This window comes from Pelmatolapia mariae, linkage group LG5 (genome assembly GCF_036321145.2).
Source record: "Pelmatolapia mariae isolate MD_Pm_ZW linkage group LG5, Pm_UMD_F_2, whole genome shotgun sequence".
In the NCBI taxonomy this organism is placed as follows: domain Eukaryota; kingdom Metazoa; phylum Chordata; class Actinopteri; order Cichliformes; family Cichlidae; genus Pelmatolapia; species Pelmatolapia mariae.
The window spans coordinates 20,007,458-20,024,721 of NC_086231.1; the positions used below are offsets into that span (position 1 = coordinate 20,007,458).

At 39.6% G+C, this 17,264-nt stretch overlaps 3 protein-coding genes across 4 annotated transcripts; 1 reads left to right on the forward strand and 2 right to left on the reverse strand.

The window, feature by feature from the left end:
- Positions 1-62: 62 nt before the first annotated feature.
- Positions 63-7,110, reverse strand: LOC134627723 (transmembrane protein 43). Of its 2 annotated transcripts, none has more exons than XM_063474075.1 (12): positions 6,920-7,110; positions 5,113-5,247; positions 4,875-5,009; positions 3,207-3,301; positions 3,075-3,124; positions 2,917-2,986; positions 2,766-2,836; positions 2,545-2,672; positions 2,383-2,457; positions 1,161-1,262; positions 955-1,072; positions 63-867 (listed from the first exon to the last, which is right to left on the reverse strand). In XM_063474075.1, exons 1-12 carry the CDS (start codon positions 6,935-6,937, stop codon positions 665-667), a joined length of 1,200 nt encoding a protein of 399 aa, XP_063330145.1. In that variant the 5' UTR covers positions 6,938-7,110; the 3' UTR covers positions 63-664. The 2 variants fall into 2 exon arrangements, with proteins under 2 accessions (XP_063330145.1, XP_063330146.1); XM_063474076.1 differs by lacking the exon at positions 6,920-7,110 and adding an exon at positions 6,737-6,883.
- An 803-nt stretch (positions 7,111-7,913) lies between these two features.
- zgc:112334 (uncharacterized protein LOC619199 homolog) lies at positions 7,914-11,589 on the forward strand. Its single transcript, XM_063474080.1, has 11 exons — positions 7,914-8,065; positions 8,642-8,749; positions 8,841-8,937; positions 9,040-9,174; positions 9,258-9,456; positions 9,541-9,672; positions 10,347-10,446; positions 10,535-10,706; positions 10,807-10,951; positions 11,034-11,088; positions 11,185-11,589. The coding sequence occupies exons 1-11, from the start codon at positions 8,021-8,023 to the stop codon at positions 11,326-11,328; spliced, it is 1,332 nt and encodes a 443-aa protein (XP_063330150.1). The 5' UTR covers positions 7,914-8,020; the 3' UTR covers positions 11,329-11,589.
- ndufaf3 (NADH:ubiquinone oxidoreductase complex assembly factor) lies at positions 11,406-17,150 on the reverse strand. Its single transcript, XM_065470852.1, has 5 exons — positions 17,022-17,150; positions 14,837-15,032; positions 14,656-14,722; positions 13,224-13,324; positions 11,406-13,106 (listed from the first exon to the last, which is right to left on the reverse strand). The coding sequence occupies exons 1-5, from the start codon at positions 17,111-17,113 to the stop codon at positions 12,987-12,989; spliced, it is 576 nt and encodes a 191-aa protein (XP_065326924.1). The 5' UTR covers positions 17,114-17,150; the 3' UTR covers positions 11,406-12,986.
- Positions 17,151-17,264: the final 114 nt, after the last annotated feature.

Here is a 17,264-nt window from a genome sequence, read left to right on the forward strand (position 1 = left end):
ATATCAGTAATCATCTATAGTTGAAGGTGATCTTTTTCCTGAATGAAAACATGAGCCAAAAGTAGTTTCAAACTTTTACTCAACATTTAAAGCAAACACAATTGAGAACCCCACTTCTTTGGTGTCTTTTCAGTTTTACATGTAAGAACTGAATTTTTGATTACAAATAATTTTTGTTATTATTAAACCTATTGAGCTTTATATTAAAGCTATGTAAACAGTGAAAACAGAGGTATGTAACAAATATACAGTTAAACAGTTCATTGGATGCACATAGCTAAAACTACTGCAGTCTCACTTATCAGTGTATTAAATCCAACCTTAATAATGCAAAGTTCTGAAGAGTGTTGAGCACTGAGTTTTGTGCAGGACTGTTGGATTCGACTGCATTTATTTTTAACTGGGTGAAAAACATTCAAGCTAAAAAAAACAAACATATAATGGAAGGAACAACTTTGGTGAAGTAAAAATTAATATATTGCCAGTGAAACTGATGCATCCTGGATTAAATCTATTTAACCAAAAAAAAAAAAAAAACCAATACACTCAATGTTTGTTTAAATCAACAACAACCCTTTGTGCAGGCTGTAACAAACTGGGGAAAAAAATGGCAGCACAAAACATCTGCAGCCCACCATCAGAAAATCTATAATCAGTTCAATAGTCATGCGTTCTTCTTGGCGGGAAGTCCTGAGCGGGCGAGAAATATCGGAAGAACAGCCAGCGCTCCTAGAGCTACTGCCACCAACGGTCGGTAATAAAGCCAGCCGAACCCAATAACGATAAGAGACAGCGAGCAGGAGACACACAAGGCGAAGATCTTCAGTCCAATTGACACGAGCTCTCTAAGAACAGGAACCCAGTCCACTGCAGGAACACAACAGACAGGAAGTATGAATAATAGAAGCAAGGAAGGATGAAACTCACAACTGTACAGCAGCAGAGTTAATTTACCCAGCGTGTAGATGATTTGCATGCTCAGCTGGATACCAAGGAACATGAGGGCCCAGCCTGCAGCCCGGAGTCCCCAAGTCTTCATGCTGTTAAACTGGTGCTCCCTCGCAAACACCTCCTACAGATAACACAGAAATACGCTTTACCCAGATAGACACACAGAAAGAGAATTTAAATCAACAAATGGAAATGAAGCCTATGCTGACCTCCGCAGAGAGCTCCTCCAGATAAAGGATCTCCAGAGTGTCTCCTGATTTGGTTTTAAATGGCAGCAGCTGCTCCCCTCTCTGCATGGCAACAATACTGACCTGAAAAACAGCAGCATGTGAAGCAGAGTTAGAGACTTAGTTTTAATCTAATATAAATACATAAATGAGCAACTCTTTTGACAATATTTGTTCCTGCTCATATTTCATGGTAAACTGAACATTTGCTTGTTTTGGGCTTTTGGTTGGAATATAATAAACAGCACATTTGGCCGAAGAAAATACATCTTTTTCCTCAACAAAACAACTTTTTTTAATAATCCCATAAATGTAAGCAGCATGCCAAAGGAGACCAGAACTGTCCTCGTGTTAATCTACTAAACTTTCAAAAAAACAGCTGTGAAAAAGTATTACCACGATTATTTGGTACTGTGTAAATTTACTCATTTAACAGTATAGTACATTCTATATATGTTTACAGTATACAATTTAATATAACTGCATATTACAATTTATTAATATGCAGTTTTATATTAGTACACGGGTAAATTTTTAGATCAAAGCAATCAAGAAAATATCCCATGTCATTCTGTTATGGATAAAACTTAAAAACAATATTAAGTCTCCATACCTCCAACAAAATATGCTAATAACTACTCATAAACAGTTAATGTTTGAAATACGTGATCAAATATTTGACTATCCAAATTCTATTTGTATTAATAATCATTTAAAACACTACTTGAATGGATTTTTATGCAAGTTAATGATAAAATATTTGATTATTGAATGTTATAAATAGCAACACAAGAACATCATGTAGGTTGTGACCACAGACAGTACATAAAAGATGGACATAGCTGTAGTGAGGTCAACCTCAGGAATAAGGGTTAGAGTTTACTGAGAATATTGCATGCTCATGACTATTATGTTCTACTGAAGATTTGATGCTAACAACTGAGACCATAAACTTATTAGGAAAATGTTTACTGGGTAACAGTGAAATGAAAAGTAGGGTCACTTTTCCATAAACTTCTACACAATCAGACTTTGCTTTTTAACCAGGCGTCTCCCCCTGGTGGCCATCAGAAAGAATGCAGGTTTAAGGCACTGAATTCACTTTTCAGATCCTGAAGGTACATCAGTCTCCTATAAACAGACTACAGTCAAGACCCAGTGGAAATGTAGGCAGAGAATGTGTTGAGTCATTTGTAGCTCGTACCGTCTGAGCAGGGCCGTGGCGTGAGTTGTCACTGCTCAGTCCAGCGAAGGAGAACCTCACCCGCACGTCACCCACCTCATGAATTCAAACAAATTCAAAGTCAACAAGTGTGGAACACATAACAGAGTGCAACACTGAGATTATTTGCGACTAGATGCTCACCTCTGGCCTGCGTGGATTTGGAGTGTGATAGAAGTAGTCATCATGAATAGAGAGAAAAGGGTCCAAGTTAAAGACAGGAAAATCCCCCAAACTCAGTGTCTGGAAGTTATTTATCTGCTCCACCAGGCCTGATGATAACCAGGAAATTAACTGAGTACTAAAATCCAAACACATGAAACACAGCATCTGTGTAGTGGCTGTGTGTTTGCTTAGACACAAACCTTTAGACAGAATGAATGGACCAGTTCGGACTTCAGGAGACACCACCATCACACTCTCAACAGCCATGGCACTGAAACACAAAGACTGAAATGAGCATGGACTGGATGCACACACAAACACAAGACGACCATATTAAATATGTTTTAGTACCTCGGATTCTGGTGACCAATCTCCTTATCAAAATTACGACTGTTCACCAACTCTGACTTCCACTCAGTGTCTACAAAAAAGGAGTTATAACCTCTTTACACAGGCTGTGCTGTTACCAAAGATTACAGACTGCAAAAAAATAAAAAATAGAAACTCACTGTAGGTGTATGTCGTTTCTGTTTTGGTTTCACCGTTCTCCTGGTAATCCCTGAATTAAAACGTACAGTCAGCTGCATTCTAGCCAATATGTCCACACCCAGTCCCACCCTGAGTGCTGACAACAGCCTTACCTGCTCTCATGGTACTCCACCCACTGATACATCTCCACCTGCCGCTTCAGCTTCACTGCATGCACCACCACTTTGTAGTTGGGGTCATACAGGGGCTGCACAGACACACACACATCAAAATTTAACAGCAACAAACCAGACGAAAACACTTACCTGAAGACCACAACACTTCCACCTCTACTAATAATCATTATCAGCTGATTGGTGTATACAAATTCTTAATGATGGATTATTAAGCATGACAATGTCAAAGTCTGACAATGTAATCAGTACAATAATGCATTACTATAAACACAAATGAAAGAATAAAAGTGAAACTATATGAAGCTTCAGTATACAGATTAAAAAATAAAACATTAGCAGAATCAAAACAAGGAAGCCAACTGGTGGCACATTTATGTCCACAAAAAATAAATTAAAAATGGAATCAAATACTAGCAAAAATATTTACATGTTGTACAACTCCTGAGGTCGTGTATTAATTTAACATAGATAAATACAACACTATTTCTCACTGTCTGAGTCTCTCTCAACATTACCTTCTTCTGTCCTCCTCTGCAAAGATATGAGGGTAAACACAGCCAGATAACAGGCACCACCACCTGTTTATCTAAACAAACTAACTAAGGCAGCCCTGAACTTTTTAGACATCACCCGACGGAGATGCACGTGAGAAGGCAAACAGCCAGAGCAGAAACTCTTTAACCTGCCAGCCCCATGGAACAAAGTCTGCGTGATGTCCAATTGCATCCATGCGAGAACAACATACGTAATCGGTCACAGAGTTCAGAGCAAGCGAGCGGTCGTCTGCCCGGGCTGATTCCTCACCTAAACTGAAAGGAGTATGTCCCAACCCGATTCCCCCAACATTGCTTAGTTCTCTGTAATGGATCGATGGATGGATGTTCTTTTACCAAATGTACATACAAAGGTTATTAGATTTCTATCACATATTTAAACAAATATGTAAAATGAGCTGTAGGGAACAAATAGTTAACTGAAATGACAATGAAAACTAGACTTGGAAAAAAAACTAAAGCCAACTAAAATAAAAATAAAACATCTTCCAGAATTGTCCTTAGTTTTAGTCTACTTGTCAGTTTGGTAATATCTGTTATCACAGAGTGCCTGATGGGGCATGAATGCACATGTTGAGCTAGACTCTGGATGACATTACTGTGAGTCAACAAAGAGTTGTGTTTGTGTAATCCCTGCACTAATTTTAATTCATCAAATGAAAAGATAAGAAAAAACACTTCTTATCAGGAAGTGATAAGTGTGTAGCTCAAGCAAATGCAGAATGATGGAAGTTCTTAAAATATCTGGATGTTCGATATCTGAGCACAGTTTCGGAGGCCTGCAGAAACCATAATTTTAGGGGTAGGGGACTCTAAAATTATACAGAAGGCACAAGTTTTGAAGTGCATCTTCACCTGGAATTTTGTCATGCAAATCTGTGACAGTCAGGTTAAAGGCTCCAGGCAAATATCTTCCATATCTTAATAATTAAAAGACTGAAACTAATACAGAACCTTTGAACTGCTCTGTAAACTAACAGAAACTGAACTCAAGAAAAAAAAGCTAAAACATAATAAAAAATATACAAATCAGGGACTCCGACACATACACGCTAGGGCAGACCAATGTTCAAAATACAGGCGAGCTCACCTCTGCAGTATGCAGCTTCGCAGACAGGTGAACTAAACGGCCATTGTTTTGTGTGTCGAAGCTGATATACGGCCCCAGTGATACAACCTGGAGGAGACCTTCATCCAGGGACTTGGCTGTTTGCAGAGCCCGTCCCTGCACAAAGAAACCGTTACAGATACAAAGTGCTGTCTTTAGTCTGCTGTTAAATCATCGTAACCATGATGATCTGAGCTACTTAGAAGGAAATGTTTCCTACCTCATTGGTGAAGAGAACATAAATCGAGAGGAAAAACAGTCCCACACCAACAACTGCTCCTCCTGTAGTTTCACTTAAACGCTCCAGAAATCCAGGGTTGGACTTTGCAGACACTCGCTTGTGTTGGTCTGGAAACTGGACAAACATAAGAACAACCTGAATAAACACGACATCAACAATTAAATCTATAGAAGAAACACGGGTGACAGAACCAAGCTTTGGTTTCTCATTGGTGTGTAGTTATTTTCTATATTCAATCTTTAGTAATGACATGACCATAACAAGACATAACAATAAACTGTCTTTTTAGTTTATATATAATAATACACCAGGTGTTTATCTGAAAACATATACACATACATGAATCTTAGAAAGCGAAGACACACATTCCTCTGATCGATTTATTACAATTAATCCGGTACCAGCCAACTGCAGCTCTGGTGAGAAGTTTATATCCACTCATCATGGACATGAATGTAATTTTGGGCTTTTTGCTATGTATTTGAACTGTTCTGTTTCCAGGATGTAATCATTGTACAACATACATCTTTACTGACTTTAAAAAACAAGGATTGGGTGAACAAAGTTGGAATTTATTTGGGATTTTCTCTAATCCACACAAGGTCAAATATATACATAAACCCCCACCAATATTTGGTTAAATGTCTCTTAGCGTGTTGCACCTCAACCAGACACTTTTGATAACTCAATAAGTTTGTGTTATAATTCTGACTGGGTATTTGACCATGCGTTTTGACAAAATTGGTAGAATTCATTTGAAACAGTTGGTTTCCTGGCATGGACATGGTTTTGGGCATAGTCCGCAAATTTTCAATAGGGTTGAAGTTGGGGCTTTGAGGAGGCTATTCCATAAGATTAATGTTAGCCTGCTTTATACATTCCAAACAGTCTTTGATGTCTGCTTAAGATCATGCAACTGTGTCCAAGTTTAAACCATCTAACTGTTGATTTGAGGTAAAAGTAGCCCTCCTCCTTTATTATTCCATCTACTTTGAACCAGTACTGCTTGCAGCAACATTTGTTGTTTAGAAATTACTTCAAGAGGCCTTCTTAACTTGTGTAAATCTGCAATTATTCTTCTTAGATCATTATCGAGTTCCCCTTTCTTCTCAGTATTGGTCAATCATTGGATCGCTGTCCTTTTTTATGCTGAGAAACTAGCATTTGTAGTTGATCTTGATAACCAGTGTAAAGTTAATAGGCCTTGGTTTATCAATTTAACAGGCACTGAAGATCCTTCAGCATCACTTACTAAAATACAGTGAGTGTATATTTATACTTGAGCCTGTAGAAAATCTAAATTATTTTCAAGCTTGTGCACCCAGTTTTTGTTTTTAAAGACACCAAAGGTGTATGTTGTACAATCACTCCACCCTGGAAAAAAAGAGCAGTTCAAAGAAATCATTAAAAGCCCAAAATTATGACGTTCATGCCCAGGATGAGTGGATGTAAACTTCTGGCAGTAATTGTATGTGTCCCTACATGCAGCCTGTGGTCCCATGTCCCATCATGACTTAGGCATGAAAGTGACACGCCCCTTTCACACTTCCTAATCTAATTTTCATGTCTGGGCGAAAAAAATTAAGACTAAACGGCGACTCACCGCTGTTGCCATTGTACGTACTCAATTAAAGCATTAGAAATGATTCGTCGGATTAAACTGACTGGAAAAAGGCGGCAGTTGAGGTGCTAACGCTGCAGCAAAGTTATGTTAACTGCACACATAAATCCGGAAGGAGTTTACATTTATAAAGTAGAACCAAAGACCATTATTCGAGCCACCTACTGTCTGTGCTGAAGACATTTCTCTACTTTCTCGACCGCCAACTTTCAAGGAACACGAAGATGCTAGCAACCACAAACTGACACGCCAACGGCCAGTACGCTTTTACTTTTACTCTGGAGTATCCCGAAACTCGCCCAGAGAGGCGGACTACGTGAGATAATAAACTGTGGTTCCCGCCCAACTCGCCGGTTGTCCAAGTGATATTAAGCGATTGCTTTAAGGGGGAAAAAAAACCCGTTCCGGCACCGACCCGGAAATCTTTTTTCTCGAGGCTTCATGGGAAATGCAGTTTTTTTTGTGACTGTTATCAATAGAGATGTGAGAAAGAAAAAAAATTACTAGAAATGTATTAGATATTTATTGATATTTAATTTGTTTTAACAGTTCAGAGGAAATAGTGTACTGCAAACATATATAGAATGTACTATACTGTTACTGGAAAGAAAAACAAGCAGGCTCACTGAAACCCACATACATCATAAAGGTAAATATTGAAAAATATTTATTATATTTTAGTTTTATACAGAACATGAAACTTCATGGACGGATGTTGTTCATATTATGACACCTAGTGGTGATAAACAGAAGTACCTCAAGAATATGCAAATTTGTACTTTTTCTCCACCACCTGACATTTAGTCTCTTTTCAAATTATAACCACGACAACGTATCATTAATATAGCTGTTTGTTTGTTGCTTGGTTGTTTTACAGATTGTAATCATATTACAAGAAAGCAGCATACTCTTTTTCCTTCAATAATATAATTTTTAACAAAATAAACAAACAAAAAACAGAAAAACAGACACAGTAATTTGAAAATGTGACTTAGTATCATTACAACAGTGGGATATATTATATGTATAATAATACCTCAATCAGTGACTGAGAAGCTCATAGAGCCAATCTCTCTCTCTATCACACACACACACACACACACACACACACTGCATAGATGGGTCTTAAGAGGATTATTGCAAAGGGGAACACCAAGCAATTGGTGTCACCTATCATCATCACACCTGTTTCTGTCTTACTACACACAGACCCACACTCATAGACTGTGACAGGCTGCAGAAACAAAGCACTGGGACTTAGTGAGGATGGAGCAAGAATATGATATTATTGTGCTTGGAACTGGACTAAAGGTACGAAATTTATATTTGCTGTAAAATCTAAAATGCAATAATCTCTCGTGAATCTCTATATATGATTCTGTTGGTTAACAGGATTTTACGCCTACTTTATTGTCACTCAGAGTACAAAGCTTGAACCCCGTGAACTGAGCAGGCCATCTTTTGTCATGTGGTCTTAGGTGGAAATGTTCTGAGCTGACCAAAACCAGAAACCCCGCTGTGACCAAGATATATATTTTCTGCAAAGTGCTAAAAAAATGATGCCTCACAATAACTGCGACCTTACCAAAACAATTCTCAAGCAGAGGCACAGTCCTTTTACTGAACACTTGCAATCATCACTTCTTTCATTTCCTCTTTTCGCTCTTGATTGAATAAGTGGTTAAAGTCTGTAAGTGAGTGGACTTTCTGCCATGTTTTTGTCGCTTTTACTAATGATCCACATTCAGACTTGTTAAGCTCTTGATGGCTGCTAAAGGGGATTTATGGCAATTACCTCATTAGTCTAGTCCTGATCTGCATACCTTAAACTACCAGCTGCTGATTTGGACACATTTGCCCCTCTGTTTTCTTCCTCATCTCTTTCAGGAATGCATCCTCTCTGGTTTAATGACTTTAAGTGGGAAAAAAGTTCTCCACATTGATAAGAATCCTTATTATGGAGGAGACAGTGCATCCATTTCTCCCCTTGAGGAGGTGCATGCAAACAAATACAAAACACATGAGCATGCATGCATGTACCTTCATTTGAACACTGCTGATAATAAGGTGTTTCCTTTATTTGCAGCTGTACAAGAAGTTTACGACTCCTGGTCCTCCAAAATCGATGGGCAGAGGGAAAGAGTGGAACGTTGACCTCATCCCCAAATTTTTTTTTTCCACCGGTGAAAGTTTACTGTTTATTAGCAGGTGTTTGTGCAATGTCTTGCTGATTGTTTTGATATAAATGAGCATGCTTTAATTTTTGGGTGCTGTGGTTTGTGCAGGTCAGATGGTAAAAATCTTGTTGCACACCGAGGTTACTCGGTATCTGGACTTTAAAGTCGTAGAAGGCAGCTACGTATACAAAGGAGGAAAAGTGCACAAAGTCCCCGCCAGTGAAAAAGATGCAGATTCTTCAGGTGCCAGATCAAGTCATTCCACTTTTTAAGACAGGTTTCCAGACGGCCATACCTTTATAACGCTGAAATATACACATTTTCAGATCTGATGGGCATGTTCGACAAGAGGAGGTTCAAGAAGCTGCTGCTCTTTGCTCTGAACTTTGACATAAGAAACCCTCGCACCCACCATGATGTGGATCCTCACAAAACGACCACAAGGGAATTGTTCCATCGCTACGACCTGGGACTTGATGTCATAGAGTTTATAGGTCACGCCATAGCCTTGCACAACAGTGAGAGGTCAGTTGTAGGAACTTAAGTGAAACAACACTGAAAACAGATTAGTAGGCATGATTTAAACCTGTCCACCTGCCGTCCTCACAGTTACCTGGACCGGCCCTGTGTGGAAACCATCAGTCGGATCAGGCTGTACTCCGATTCGCTGTCCTGTCGAAACACCAGTCCGTACCTCTACCCACTGTATGGTCTCGGGGAGATACCACAGGGTTTTGCCAGGTCAGGTTCTCTCTAGTTCTTTGATTTATGTTCATCAACAGTTTAATTCGTTTAATTCGACTATTTTAATTCGAGCACAAAAATCCTAGATATTTGCACTCTAGGATTCAGTGCAAATATATCATCATCAGCCTCCAGCAAGCATGACCTTTAGTGGATGTTCTTCCACTGAAAGTTAAAAGTGGCCCCTTTTTTAAATTTTCAACTCCATATTATCCGTCAGTCAGTCAGTCAGTCAGTCAGTATGATTCACAATTCAAAGTAAATCTTATCCTATACCAAGCCCCTCAGTTCATCCTTTAACAAAGGCTCCCTTCCACGTCCCTTTAAGAAAACTTTCTTCTGATTGGTTGCTCCTTGCAAACAAAAGGTTTGAGCAGCAGGTGGGTGGGGCTTATCTTCTCAAAGCTAGAGCTGCGGGCCTGAAATGATTACATTAGGGAAATCCAGTCTTAATGACAACATTCAGAGCCAAGAGTGGGAAAAACTTTATAAAACCAAATGTTCAGAGATGCTGATGTCTTTCTTTTAAACTTCTCTCATTTTTAATGTGAGCATGTGCCATTATAGCACTTTTTAGTACACATAAAGAAAAGCATCATAAAAGCTGTTTAAAGGAAACGTTCAGACATTCATGCTTGCACTTATAAGATCCAGTTCTCTTGGTGTTTCAGACTGAATGCAGAGTATGGAGGAACGTTCCTGCTGAACAGGGCAGTGGATGAAATTGTGATGGATAGTGGCAAAGTGAAAGCTGTGAAATCCGAGGGGAAGGTGGAGTAGACAAAATTAAGCCCTGCAGTCACTGTCCAGGACAGCATTTGTACTCCCACTGATGTGGTCTTTTTTTCTCTCCTAACAGCTGTTCCACTGCAAACAGTTAATCTGTGATCCCAGCTACGTTCCCAATCGAGTAAGGAAGGTGGGGCGTGTCGTTAGGGCGATCTGTTTACTAAATCATCCAGTTAAACACACTCATGATGTCAGCTCCTGTCAGATCATCATCCCTCAAACTCAGCTTAACAGGAAATCAGGTAGTAAGTTATACTACCACAATATCTAACATGTACAAAGTTTAGCCCTCTGACCTGCTATTCCTGTGTTTGCTCCTCTACTACTTCCTCCTCCATGCAGACATTTATATATCTGTGGTGTCCTTTGTGCACAACGTGGCCTCAGATGGGATGTACATCGCTACAGTCAGCACAACTGCAGAAACCAGCAACCCAGAGAAAGAAGTGCAGCCAGGACTCGAGCTCCTCGAACCCATCGTGCACAAGTTAGTGACATTCTGAAGATTTAAATCTTACAGTTTTTGTGGTGTGATTTAATTCGATGCAATTCCTTCTTGTTGAATTCAGATTTGTGTCTGTCAGCAATCTGCTAGTTCCAAATGAAGATGGAAAAAAGAGTCAGGTAATGATGGGGTTTCCACCAAAACTAAAACAATAACACGACTGAAAATAGGATGGTGGCCTTAATTTTTTTTTTAAATCTCTTCTGTCCTTTTAGATATTTGTGTCCCGCTCGTATGATGCAACAAACCACTTTGAGACTGAGTGTGAGGATATCAAAGACATGTACCAGCGGCTCACAGGGACAGAACTCAGCTTTGCAGGATCCAGGCACCAGTCTCATAACTCTGATGACGACTGAGGACGGCTTGATGTCAGCAGCTGGGAGGCCGTAAATGTATGTGGTGTATAATCATCATTCATGGATGATTATATGCCACAGCTGTAAAGCAGAGGGTGTGATGTAGGGTGTAGACTGAACTGAGAGTGTGCTACGTAACTGCCTGACGTCTCTTTTGCCTCTTAATTTGTTTGCTGTAATTTCTCTCTCGTGTGAAAATCTGCTAAATAATGATGTTGCTATTTTGTTATGAGAGAAGGTAATACATCACTATGACTTTTCTGCTGGATAGTTTTTACATCGGTTGTTTACACCAGAGTGAAACTTTTTTATTTTATATTACTTATCAAGTTATATTGACTAAAAAATTGAAAATGTTGTGAAAGTATTGAATCTAGTGTCTACCTTCACATTCAATGTTTGTTTGCTCTTCAAGTTCACTTGTGTATGGCTGAATAATTTCTGCACAAGGAAAAGAGGTCGCCTAACTGGATGTCAAAGTTAATTAGATAGATTTTTTTTTAAAGTGTTGATCAGTGAGAGTGTTCATGAGCTGCAACATGCAGCTTGTGAGCGATGAGGGTTTAAAGTGTTCAGCCTGACGCTGGGCATCTTCACCGAGACAGATGATTAGCGATGAATCACAGCGATGAATCACACTGATGTGTAAAGGATTACTGGACTCTCTTATCTGTGGGGCTTATGTGTGAGAAGGACAAAGCCAATAAATTAAGTGCTGCACAAACAGCTTGTCAGCGGCAGCGTGCTGGAGGCAGAGGACGGACAGACGCACAGAGTAAAGAGGCTTATCCAAATGAAGGACACCGGCCACCAGCACCTCTGGTAGCCATATTAAAACTATTTCTTTAACAAACAATCCACTTTAAATGCTGCACAGATCACATTCAAAATAAAAACACTGCATGCTGAGGTGGTCTTACTACTGATTTATTGTAAAACATAAAAATACATTACACTTATGCTGCAGTATGTAAAGCATTTATATTTTTATACAAGCAAAACTTGTGTTTATATATAAGAACATGCTTACACTTTATTACAGTCTAATTTTGGTTTCCTTGACTTGAGTCTTCTTTTAAACTCATGCACACAGAGCTATAAGCAGCTATAAGCAGAATTACAACAGTGATGTGAGACATTTATATGTGCAACCACATGCTGACTGAAATGTGTGACAGGAAACCCAAGATCAGCATTCACTGGTACACAAGCCTCACAGAGATCACTGGGTGAAGGTGGCTGCTACTGTGCTCGTTTACAGCTCTGTATTTATAGACTGTCAGATAGTTATGTTACACTGGGCCTTTGTGCAGCCCTCAGCTGTATGAATTAAGCTTTTAGCATTTTAGCTCCTCACCCTTGAGCTAGCTTCTCCTGACTGGCTGATCCTTCCAAACAGGTTTGAACAGCCAGAGGTGTGCGCCTTAGATGACCACATTAAAGGTATCAGCTCCCACTGACATCATCCAGAGACAAAGTTTAAAAAGAAGTTTTAAATGAGCATCCTCCGGTACGACACTATAAATGTCAGGAAAAGCGTAAAAGAGTCACTTAACTTTGTCTATAAGGAAATAAGTGTTGTAATAAAGTGTTGGAGTTTGTTACTACTGGAGTTTTGTGCACAGGCAGATCTGTTGACCATCTGCAGTGATCACCTTCTACATGTTGTTGTTGTTCCCATGGACTTCAAGTGCTGTGCTGGGTGACGGAGGGATCAGGCCGGCGGCTACAATTCTTCGCTCGCTCATTAGGAAGTTGAAGGTTGCACACGCGTTTGGCTGCAAATCAGAATAAATGAATGAGAAAAGACATAAAAAGAGACAATAAGAAGTATTTCAGTGTCTGTTAGCCCATGCCATACTGTCAGAAAGAGAACAGGACCACTTGTATTTTACCGTGTCCTGCACCTCCACAGAGATGCCTTTACTCTTCAGAAGTGCGAGCACCGAGGGGTCGATTCGTTCCAGTCGTGCGCCTGTGCCCAGCACGAGAATCTCTTCACAAACCAGAAAGAACAGACAATGAGGCAGATAAATTCCCATTCAATGAGGGGCCAATAAAACCAATAAAATAAGGTAAAGAAATTACACCAAAATTTAATGGGGACATCATTTTGTTTAGTGTTGATGATAAAATGACAAATAACATTTCAGTGGACACATAGACGAGAGTGGACACTCTGGCAAGGACATTAATGTACCTCACTCACTGGAACACAAATGATTCTTATGTACAAAGACTGAGCTGAAACAGACTGAGCGCGCTCAGTCTGTTTGACTGTTAAAACAGGCAGACACATGAACAGACGTTTGCCAAAAGAGAAGCGACTGTGCCAACAGTGTGGTGGAGCCATTATACAAACGGAGCTGCACTTTCTCACACTTTCACAAGTCCACATACAGAGTGTTGGTGGTGCTGACTAACGAGCCAGAGCAGACTTTCAAGACGGGAACCATGACAGATAACCCAGCAAATGCTTTGGTTTTTTTAATAACTGTGGACCAACTCACTTCTCAGTATTTAGTCTTGGTTAAAACTAGCTTAGAAAAAAAAAATCAAACAAACAAAACATCTGCTAGTTCTGCTTCGACACTGTTGGTCATGAGATTTTAATTCAAAGCCTTCATGATGCAGATGGTTTAACAGGTCCGGTCCTCGATTGGTTTTCATCACAATAATGAATCTTACCTTACAATACAAAGTGACCTGAGTCAACTGTTGTCGTTGTTGACTGTATAAATAAAATTGAATTGTACTGAATCATACCTATAGGGTAGAAGTTTTTATGTTTCAATTAGTAGTTTTGAAAAACTCCAAAAGTAAAAATTTAATCAGCCTTGGTTCTTTACCTCTTTAACCTTTAAATGTTCCTGTATGGTTCCATCTTTAAAAAAGACAGAATATATTTTCTTATGCAGATGATACATGGTTCTACCTATCATTTCACGTTGATGATAATTTTACTCTGAAAAATTACTGGATGTTTAGAAAATTTTAGAACTAAACAGACCAGACAGAGATATTTGTTGTTGGTTCAGAAAGTCAGAGATAGAAGATTTGTTCACATGAATCATCTCTGTCTCTGAAATGCCTCAAACAAGTCAGAAGCCATGGCATCATTTTGCATTGAACTCAGCTTTGACAATCATGTCAAGGTTACCAGAACTGCTTTCTACCACTTAAAGAATTCTCATCTTTAACTGACTCTGTGAAATCGGTCCATACTTTCATATCAAGCAAGTTAGATTATTGTAATGCTCAATTTGCAGAATTGACAAAATCATCAGTCATCTGTATGTTGGTCTGCTTTAGTGCGTATATTGGTACCTATTTTTGGTTCAAGCATGTGGAAGAGTGAAACACTTTCTTCTGTGATATCTTTCGAACTTCCAATCTGCAGAGAGAGAGAAAAAAAAAAACACATATATAGTTGTTAAAATAAACTACAAAAAAAGAGAATTTCATAAACTTTCACAAACTGCAAGGACAGACTGGAAAGCACTTTCACCTTCCACTGCAGGATAGCAGGAGGCAGCACGGCACAAGGCCCATACACCCTGTTTCCATCGATATTGAATCCTGCAGAACTGTAGCTGTGGATGAGGACCCCATTGTCTACATCCTTCTGCATGACAGAGACTGTGGTGCGCTGGTACAACTCATCATCGGAGGGTTCCAGTCTATGAGCTCGGGACAAAAATGGGCTAAAGAAAGACAACACAACCCCCACAGTAAGTTAGAACCAGAACCATAAACAGTAGCAATTGTTTTCTATAGTACTGAAAAACTGTGGGTGTGAAACAGATATAAATCTCTGCACATTTGCCACCACTTTGAATTTCAAAAAACAGGCAGCACCACGGAGCTGCTGCCCAACGGCCCACTTTACATGCCAACCCACTGATAAGGATGTGAGCCAAAAGCTTTAGGCCTTGTTCTGCAAGCCAGGAGCCAAAATATCTGCTCGTCTAAGGAGCTGCAGCAAATGTTAGCCTGCTGTCACACTTTCTTTCCAGGCTATTCCAGAAAACTGAGCCAGATCAGCACTTCTTTGATTCTGAGCTTCTCTGGTCAGATGGAGTCTCACCAGTGGCTTTTAGCAGTGCGACTGGCAATATAAGCCTGGGAAACAGCATGTATGACAGCTAGGTATGAGATAGTAGTAGATGAGAGGTATGCTGCCTCTGTTGTGTGGAGTGGAGCGGGTGTGATGGGTTGTCCACGTGCAGTCTCTTCAGTGACCTCCTGTCGCTCACTGACTCAGACAGCTCCAGATTCTGACCAATGATGGTTCCAGCCTTGTGAATTTGTTTGTTGATCCTGCTGGCATATCTGGTACTAACGCTGCCAGCAGACAACAGGCTAAGAGAAGAGCTCCAGCATACTGTTGCACAAATTGATCGTACCCTTCTTGCACAAAACATCAGTGTTGGCCCTCCATATGATGAACAAACACAATAAATAAATAAGAATAATCTCAAATTTAAACCTGGATGAACTGCAGTTTAGGTTGATCTAAATTTCCCCATCAGCTGCATAGTTACACTCAAGTCAAGTGGCTTTATTGTCATTTCAATCATGTGTAGTGGTACAGTACACAGTGAAGCGAGACAACGTTCCTCCAAGTCCATGGTGGTACATATAACAGACAATCAACACATGATTACATAAAGTGCAAGTGTGCAAAAATTGCAAAAAAACAAAACAAAGACAGTGCAACACCACCATCATCACATCCCAAAAGTGCTCTAATGGACTGAGATCTGGTAACTGTGATGTTTAAATGATGCTCAGCTGGTACTAGGTGGCCAAAAGTATGCCAGGTTCGACATACTGTGTACTTATAGATGCCTTTCTGCATGCCTCAGCTGCAGTGAGTGGTTATTTGATTTACTGCTGCCTTTCTGTCAACCACAAAGTTAGCCATTCTCCTACAATTCTCCTGCAACCTCTGACAAAAAGAAGGGAATTTCATCCAGAGAACTGCTAGTCAGAGGATTTTTTTTCTGGACCGTTCTTTGTAAACCTTAGAAACGGCTGTGTGGGAAAATCCCAGTAGACCAGCAGTTTCTGAAATATTCAGACTAGCCTGACAATCTGACACCAAGTCACATTTCCTCGCCATTATAGTGCTCAGGTTCAACTTCAGGTTCAGGCTTCATGCAGTGTAACTATAAAATATGCTGCCCTCAAAGGGTCCTATAAAGCAGTCAGTTCATTCATGACATAAGCTTGCATAATTTCTATTACCTTTTTAAAATCATTTTAGGAATGACAAACATTAAGCCGCTAAGCTTCTTTAATATGATGATATGATCTTTTACCTTATATATCACAGTCAAATTAGATATAGATGGTTTGCGGGATAAAAAAAAAAAAACTTCTTAAAGAAACTTAGTGACTACTTGGTGTTGAACAACTAATAATAATCAAAACAATAGCAGGTTGTATGCTCATAAATACTTTGACACTAAGATAATGAGGTCATTGTGCTTAAATTACGCTTTTTCATGGAACAGCGATTTGCAAAATGACAAGACTGATACTGCATACTGACAATAACTTATTTTTATGGAGAATTCTGTAACAAATGCAGGTATTTCATCAAGGTTTCACGACTACAGAGGGAGAAGGAACGTTAAAATATAAGAACTTAATTGAAACGTGAGCCCTAAAACGAAACACCGCCCTACCTCGAGAAAGCGGGCACCGCTCTGGAGGAGAACAGAAAGCCCTGGGTTGATTTCTGAAGGAGAAATCTGGCAAAAACCGCAGCAGTGGCCATGTTAACAGAGAAATGACCCAACCGGTGGCAGGCTGGGGGGCATAACACAGTGTAACACCAGGCACTCGTTTCCGGTGCTGTGTAATGCAAAGTCGAACATCTTTCATTTATTCCTTTTTTGTTTATTCTTTAAAAAAACATCGCGTTATCT